Source organism: Mytilus edulis, chromosome 3 (assembly GCF_963676685.1).
Source record: "Mytilus edulis chromosome 3, xbMytEdul2.2, whole genome shotgun sequence".
NCBI classification, from domain to species: domain Eukaryota; kingdom Metazoa; phylum Mollusca; class Bivalvia; order Mytilida; family Mytilidae; genus Mytilus; species Mytilus edulis.
Window position 1 is genome coordinate 14,894,646 of NC_092346.1, and position 9,116 is coordinate 14,903,761.

Sequence of the window (9,116 nt, forward strand, 5' to 3'; positions counted from 1 at the left end):
TTAAGATTAAACCTACAGTATCAACCACTGGTTGTGGAGGATTTTAAGATAAAACCTACAGTATCAACCCATGGTTGTGGAAGATTTCAAGATTAAACCTACAGTATCAACCACTGGTTGTGTAGGATTTTAATGTTTAACCTACAGTATCAACCACTGGTTGTGGAGGATTTTAAGCTTAAACCTACAGTATCAACCACTGGTTGTGTAGGATTTTAAGCTTAAACCTACAGTATCAACCACTGGTTGTGTAGGATTTTAATGTTAAACCTACAGTATCAACCACTGGTTGTGGAGGATTTTAAGCTTAAACCTACAGTATCAACCACTGGTTGTGGAGGATTTTAAGCTTAAACCTACAGTATCAACCACTATCAAACACTGTTAAACCTACAGTATCAACCACTGGTTGTGGAGGATTTTAATGTTAAACCTACAGTATCAACCACTGGCTGTGGAGGATTTTCATCTTCTTCATCTGTAGAATATTCCTCTAATATACCATCGCTAAAGTGTAAAATTCTTCTTGGCTGTTTCTTCTTTTTCTTCTGTCCTTCTTGCAGTGAAATATCAGTAAATTCTGTGCACTAAAATTCATAAAAATAACAGTTCTAAATTTAGTGTCAAAAATTGATAACAACACTTCACAAATTTTTTTGCTTGAACACTGATGAATTTTCTTTAACAAAGACAAGTGACTGTGTGTTGGGTACATGCATCTCATTCTCTCAGACCAAGTACCATTCATTTTTACATTACTGAATTTATTTACCTAGAGAAATCTGATAATTAAATAAAGTTTACATGCAAGAGTCAAATCTGTGTCCTTTTTAAGTAGACTTTCATTAAAATGATGTGATCCAAGACAACGCCTGTCTAAAAAGCAAATAATGAATGTCCAAGATATAAAAGAGGGACCAAAGATACCAAAGGGACAGTCAAACTCATAGATTGAAAATAAAATAACAATGCCATGGCTAAAAATAAAAAGACAACAGACAAATAATAGTACACATGACACAACATAGAAAATAAAGACTAAGCAACACGAACCCCACCCAAAACTGGGGTGATCTCAGGTGTTCCGGAAGGGTAAGCATATCTTGGTCCACATGTGGCACCGGTCGTGTTGCTTATATTATTTCAAATCTAATAAATAGTTTAATTTGGTAGGGCACATTCGTGAAAAGAGAATTATACTGAAATCAGCTATTTTACTATACAGATAAAGCTATACGTATAAACGTTAGCTTTACACGTCAATGACCCCAACTAACCTATTAGCCCCGCCTATTTACCGGAACTACCGTATTTCATCAACAACGTCACGTCACAACCATGACAACGTGTAGTAACAACGGTCAAACTTTTATAAATTTAAACTTGTTATGTCTTCAAATTGGTAATTTATATACCATGTTTATCAAATGTTATTAATAAGTTCATTTTCCCTTTCTAATTCCTTAAAATGTCAATGTCTTACCGCCTGGACTAAGCTCATAGGAAAATACCCCAAAATGGTACCCCAAGAGGGAAATTCCAAACACTTTATTTTTTAACAATATTTGTTACATTTTTTTTTAAAATTTTTTTATGGATTTCAGTATAAAAAACAATATGCGTATAGTTTCTTGAAACATGAAATTTATTTGTATTCGGCACGAAACGGGAAAATGCTCGTTAAAACCTCGCATTTTCCCGTTTCTAAGCCTCATACAAATAAATTTCATATTTCAAGACACTATACGTATATTGTCTAAAGGTATTGTAGTTACGACATAAGGAACATATCCGATATCATTTGTGAAACGATTATTCCATAACGGTCAATTAACTTGTGATGCCTTTAGTTAAATTTACGAAGGGATGATTTCAACTTTACCAGTTGGAACTCTTGGTTAAATAGCTTCCTTGTAAGCAGCAATCCTCTATAAAGGAAATCATGATAGGAAATACAAGCCCTGGAATATCATATAAATTTGGAGAAATATACTCTGTATGCAGGCGCTGCTGGAATGTTGCTACATGTACATAGAAATGGAAAGTTCACAATTGGGAAGCTGAAATCATCTCTTTTGTCGTAAAGTTTTGTTTTCAACTGACCCTCAATGTTAATTTCTAGATGTAAGTCAAGATATGAGGCAGACTTAACTGTATCTGTAGTAACACTCTACTCTACCCGAAACTAGAAATGCAATAACAACACATCACACAAGATTATAACAAACTGTAAAAATCGTCAAAATAGGGTCTTGATTTTTTAGACCAGCAACAATGACACATTATGTATCTAATAAAAACAAAGAAGACAAAAGACACTCATCTATTTAACATTTTGACATGCAAGAATTAGTATTGTGTCTTCTAATAAGGAGCCGGAGGGTACAAAAATTTTCACAATAATTGAAAACATTATTTTTTCATTACAATTTTATTTTTTACTCTATCAGTTATTACTTTATGATATGGTACAAAAATCTATCAAAAAATTCAATTCCTTTAGGACCTGGATTACTTTTAAAATGTTAATATCATTTAAAAAAACAACAACTCCAAATTATCTCCCTTTGGTGCAAAAATGCCATTTTTTTTGCACTAAAATTGAAATATCTTATTTAACTCATCAGCAACCTATATTTTTTCAAATAAGCTGTACTTAAATTAAACAAATATACATTTTAAGTGATTTCTGTAATTTAGTTCTTTTTTTATTTTGAAAAATGTACGTCTATTTCTCCTATTATGTATTAAATAGTCCAACACAAAAAAGTACCTTACCAAGAATGCATGCTTAATTAGAAAGATTGTAAGCTTAAAATGAAAGGTGACTTCATTTTTTCATTTTATTTTTGCATTAAATATATGATAAAATTCATTCAAACTGATGAAAAAAACCCTGGCCTTAACCTGTTAGTGGATTTATAGATTTCACTTCAACATAAAGTTGTATTGATGTCTCTGTTGACATACATAATATTTACTTGTTTTATTCTTTCAGACATCAACATACAAGACAGGGCCGTAACTAGCCTCTATTAAAAGTGAGGCATAATATATTGGCTGAGCGTAGCGAGTCGAAAAAATTTTTATGAAGGGTCTGGGGCCGTTCAAGGCCCTTAGAAGCTCTGAGAAAAATAACGCAAAATCGTGCATTCTGATCGTTTCCAGGACTCTTTCTTACATTGAAACACAATTAATTTTTTTCGACAATATTCTGGTCTTTAAGCAAAAACAAAGATTCATTGTAATTTAAGACTTTTAGGTTTTACGGGGACAACATTAAAAATAGACCGATTTAGTTTAAACATATTTTATTTGCTCAATTAAAGCAAAATGGATTTATCATTAGATACAAGTAAATCATACTTATGAAGTCTTCTCCATAATACAATATAAAGTTACAATAATAGTATAATATAATGGACATGCATATAAAACAAACAATTTATACAATATAATACTAACATTCATAGGTGAACAAAGAGGAGAGAAAGTAAAAAGAAAAAAAGAAAGTTTGAAAAGTTGTATAATTTTGTGACGATGACTTGTGAATTGATGACAATGATGACGTTCCGTGTCAGTAATAATAGCGCTCTATCAAGGCATAAGAAATCTGTTTGACCTTTTTATGAAATTTTGAACATGTTTGAAAATTTGAATATTTTATTTGTTCGAAATTTCCAAATGTCCGCAAATTAATAGTTATGTATCTAAAACAAAGTTTTCAGATAGCCAGTTAAGGTTATGGAATAAGGTTTTTCTACATAAAAATAGACCGATATGTAGGATAGAGCAAACATTGTAATTCTAATAATCATTAAAACCGGATTGTCTATCTGTTCTTGTCTTGTTTTGTGCTTAGACTTTGTTGATTTTTTCATGACTAGATTTAGATATAGTGACAGTGCAGTATTATGCTTTAAGTTTTAGTAGTGCTTAAGTCGACACTAAGGACCATCTTGGTCTTGTTTTACGGTATTAATTTTTCTTTTATTGTCGAAGACCCTTCAGCAACTATCAAGATGAAGAACAGGAATAAAAACTTTGACCATTGATCATTTGTACTTTTTCTATTCATTGACTTTGTGTGAGATTAGGTCCTGTGCACGTTTACTCCATATTCCTTTATCATTTTTATTTTCTGCAAGTTTAACCCTTCAATGTGAAAGGTCATATGGCAATTCATTGATGTTTTATTAAGGATGATTTAATACCGGGAAATTTGTGGTCTTACTTTTATTTAAACCATGTTAGCTACATTGTATCTAGTTTTATCTAAAAAAAAAAAAGGCCAGTTTTGTATTCTTTGATATCAAGTTCAATTCTCAAGACAGAAACAACCTTTTTTTTCTGTGTCCAGTAGCATCGTATATTTTTAAAATATTTTCTCGCACAATGTCTGGACATCGGTTGAGATGCAATATTGCAAAACCACACTTTACAAATGAAAATCAACACTTAGACTATAGTCATAAGGTACATGTAGAACAACAAATGAACAAAAGACACAGAAGTACAAACAATAGACCACCGACTCTGAAAACTAAAAGTAAAATAGAAACATGGATCACAAAAAACATGCAGGGGCGACATCAGCGAGTGAAGAGAACTTGCTTCATAAGACACTTTCCGTGAAAACAATTTGATATGAAGACAATCTTTTGTTTCATTTTTTTTTTTTTTTAAATTTCCAACATGAGGCATTTGCCTCAATGTAGTTACGGCCCTGCAAGACAGTGCATGTATTGTGGAAAAGGACATAGATTTCAGACAAGAAAGAGGAAATACACCTTATCCCTATTCCGGCTTCAACCTTGACCAGATAATCTATCCCGCTTGAACTTTTGACTTCATACAACAATCTCTTTTCCAATGCAGCATCAGATATTTTCTATTTTGATGTCAACATTTTACAGGAACTTGTGTGATGTCCAATAATGGCGGATAGCAATAAGGTGTATAGGGAAAGTTGTCATTGGGAAAAGGCTTGGATCTAAAGAAAGGATACAGATTTGAGGCATGACATAAAGTCTTAAGCTTAAAACCTATATCAAAATAATCTTTTATAGCATATCATAGACATATTTATGTGTACCCAACTGTAATATTTTTTTTTCTAATATTGTGGTCAAGTACAGGCACTTGTTTGTATCCATAGGGAGATCCATCTTAAGTTACAAATGATGAAGTCAAAATCATCCCTTAGTAAATCTTAGGGTTGCCATCACAAGTTGGTTGGCCGTTATGGAATAACCGTTTCGCAAATGATATTAGATATGTTCCTTACGTCGTACATGTAACTACAATCCCCTTCCCTTTTATGAATGTGACCTACCAAATTAGACTTTTTACCGGATTTGTTATTACATAATTCTAATATGACGTGCTTCTTTCGCTTTGTAAACAACACTGTGATAAAATTCTCGATATATCTATACTAAGCGCAGACTCCGTGGTGTACATAATAATGGCTGTTACAATATACTTCCCACGTAAATCCACATGTATTGAAACCTATTTGCAAACATTTTGCCGATTTTATTGCTTTAAACATTGCAATTATAAAAGAAAAAATCACTTTTATACTATTCGAATGCATAATAAAAAGAAGTAATGCACAAGACCTCCAAGAAACCAACAAAATAAAGATAAAATAAAATTCCGCGAAAGTCTATTAATGTTTTTGGCGCATTTAAGTCATTTCAAAACATGACGTCATACAAATGAAAACGCTAGAGTTGAAAGTTTTCTGTTACGTGAACCATTGAAATGTTGTTTAATATGGTATTAAAATTGATTATCAAGGTAGGTTTTGTTTGATTTTCTATTCTATTGCATTATTCGCATATTTACTGATTTCAGCAAGGCAACATGGCGGCTCCTTAGTTACGAAATGTCAACTTTGGATTTGACGGTAGCTTACGAGAAAAACATGTAAATCAAAATACCAATTGTTGGTTTTGAGAATGAAACAGATATTTATTTTAGCGGTTGTTCACAAAATAATCCATGCAAGCTACGGATTTATTAGAATGTTTGAGCTTTATCTAACAGGGAGTAAAACAGAACAGCCACACACACAGCTTTCACCAGCCTCGCTTCATTTTTTTGATGATCGTATTTGTCCTATTAGAATCGAAATAATTCATGGAAGCCATAGATTATTGGAAATTTACACATGGCCTGGGCCGTGATATTCGAATTTTAGCATACCATGTGTAAATTTCCAATAATCTATGGCTTCCATGAATTATTTCTTAAGCAACACGATGGGTGCCACATGTGGAGCAGGATCTGCTTACCCTTCCGGAGCACCTGATATCATACCTGGTTTTTGGTGGGGTTCATGTTGCTTATTCTTTAGTTTTCTATGTTGTGTCATGTGTACTGTTGTTTGTTTGTTTGTCTTTTTCATTTTTAGCCATGGCGTTGTCAGTTTATTTTCGATTTATGAGTTTGACCGTCCCACTGGTATCTTTCGTCCCTCTTTTAAGGCCGAGCGAATTATCGTATACGTTGATAGTGGACCTTCGTATGGATACAAACAACTAGCAGCCTGTGACTGTATTCAAGACTTGGATGACTTGAAGTTGAATACAAACTGTGTATTTTTTGTTTGGGGGGGGGGGGGGGATTTGGAACAAAACAAAGTTGAATGATTAATCTGCCCAAACATATCATTATTTTTCTAATCCCTTTATTCAAGGATAAGCTGCCCATTTTTTATCAAAAGGAATTCGATTAATGTGTGTTATAAATGAAATTTACCACTGGGCTGGATCCGTTTACACTTTCTGTCATTTTTCTCCCTTTCTGTTTTTCAATCAGAAAATATTTAGAAAGAAACAGTCTACAAAACGGGAACCAGTTAAAAAAAATACCAACACCATTGTCGAGTCCGGTTAATTTAGAATTCCGGAATATTTCCAATAGTTGAATAGGCCCCTCAAGGGATTGACAAAGTAATCGCATAATCACATTTTTTTTAAATAAAATTATCAAATTATCTAGAATACAATGATCATGAAATATTTTGTCTGGTAATCAAATAATCACTTAAAAAATGGCCTAGTAACCACATCATAAAAAACCAATGAGGAATACATTTTTTTTTCAATATATAGAATAAAAAGATAATGCATTTTGTCATTGAGACAACTATCCACCAGAGACCAAATGTTATAGAAGTAAAACAACTATATGCTACCGTACTGCCTTCAAAAATTAGCAAAAACCATACCCATAGTAAGCTTTAACAGCCCCCGAAATGGTACATGTTAAACTATTCAAACGAAAAATACAACGACCTGATTTATGTAGCAAACAATCCTGTACTAAAAAACAATATGCCTATACAACAACAAAGGTTGTCCACTGACTGTATGGGCTGTTCCTGGTTTTGGACAGACACATACACGGTTATATATGCTAAAGAATCAATCATGATAAAAGACAATAAAGGGCTGCGCTTTAGCGCATGATACGCCCGTTGCTCTTTTAACGTGTCTTTTATGCTTCAAATGAATTTATATGATCAACTAGAAATATATATACAAATCAAAAGGGATGTTACATTAATATATTCACCAAAGTTTCATAAAATCCCCCTTTTTTAGGTATAAAAATTCATTACTTAAGAAAACGTAAAATCTAAAATTTATAAAACTGAAAAGGGAGCTCATGTCAATAGATATAAACAATTTATCAAAGTTGCATAAAATTTTGTGAAATTGTTAGTTATTGTTCCAAATTTGAAAATCCCCCCTTTTTTAAGCATAAAAATTCATAACACGGAAATGTAAAATCTGAAATTTATAAAAATTGAAAGGGAGCTTACATCAATAGATATAAACAATTCACCAAAGTTTTATGGACATTGGTGAAAGCCTTTTTGAGTTATTGTCCGAAGTGTGGAAAATCCCCCTTTTTTTATGAATAAAGCCCCATAAATCCAAAACTTAAAATCTGAAATTTATAAAAATTGAAAGGGAGCTTACATCAATAGATATAAACAATTCACCAAAGTTTCATGGACATTGGTGAAAGCCTTTTTGAGTTATTGTCCGAAGTGTGGAAAACCCCCCTTTTTTTATGAATAAAGCCCCATAAATCCAAAACTTAAAATCTGAAATTTATAAAAATTGAAAGGGAGCTTACATCAATAGATATAAACAATTCACCAAAGTTTCATGGACATTGGTGAAAGCCTTTTTGAGTTATTGTCCGAAGTGTTGAAAATCCCCCCTTTTTTATGAATAAAGCTCCATAAATCCAAAACTTAAAATCTGAAATTAAAAAAAAACGAAAGGGAGCTTACGTCAATAGATATAAACAATTCATCAAAGTTTCATGGAAATTGGTGAAAGTGTATTTGAGTTATTGTCCGAAGTGTGGACGACGGACGGACGGACGGACAGACAGACGGACGGATGGACGGACAGACGGACGGACGGACAACGGTATACCATAATACGCCCCGTCTAAAAGACGACGGGCGTATAAAAATTAGAAGACAAAAATGAAAAAAATTAAACGTCATCCAATACACTGAAAAGTAAAGATTTGAAAGCAACCGATATGCCTATTATGTCGGAGAAAACATTGATACATAATACCAAATTCAAATTCTAATATGTATTGCCGTATAAACTTTAAACATTAGCCTTTGTGACATAAATTTTTTTTATTATAAGCACGTCTGAAGCAATGACGACTCATTCTGTATTTATAACTCGTTTAAACATCAACCCAACAATGTTAGATCTGTAATATATATATATGCACACCGGACAATCATTCAATTACAGTAAAAAGTCCAGTATCCCCTGTCCTCGGTTAAAATTACTTTTTGGTGTAGGACTCCAACTTATTTACTTGTGATGGTGTTGATGGATTGATGTAAAAATCAACTTTTCTTCATCAGATAAATACCGACTGTGTCACGGAAAATATAGCAGATTACAAATATCATACCAAATATGTCAGGGAGAACATGTTATATTGGAGACATAAAGAAATAAGATTTGAAATGGGGAATGGGTGAAAGAGACAACAACCTGCCAAAAGAGCAGAAAACGACCGAAGGACATCAATGGATCGTCAACACAGCGAGAGAA

General features: G+C 32.7%; 1 protein-coding gene across 1 annotated transcript in view; it reads right to left on the reverse strand.

Annotated features, from left to right (window-relative positions):
• The window catches only part of LOC139515860 (protein FAM177A1-like), a 14,926-nt gene extending 8,054 nt beyond the window's left edge, over positions 1-6,872 (reverse strand). Inside the window, exons 1-2 of the mRNA XM_071305594.1 lie at positions 6,769-6,872; positions 438-587 (exon numbers count right to left, since the gene is read on the reverse strand). Coding sequence (XP_071161695.1) covers positions 438-587; positions 6,769-6,801 — 183 coding nt within the window. The 5' untranslated portion in view covers positions 6,802-6,872. The remainder of the gene's footprint in view (positions 1-437; positions 588-6,768) is intronic.
• Positions 6,873-9,116: the final 2,244 nt, after the last annotated feature.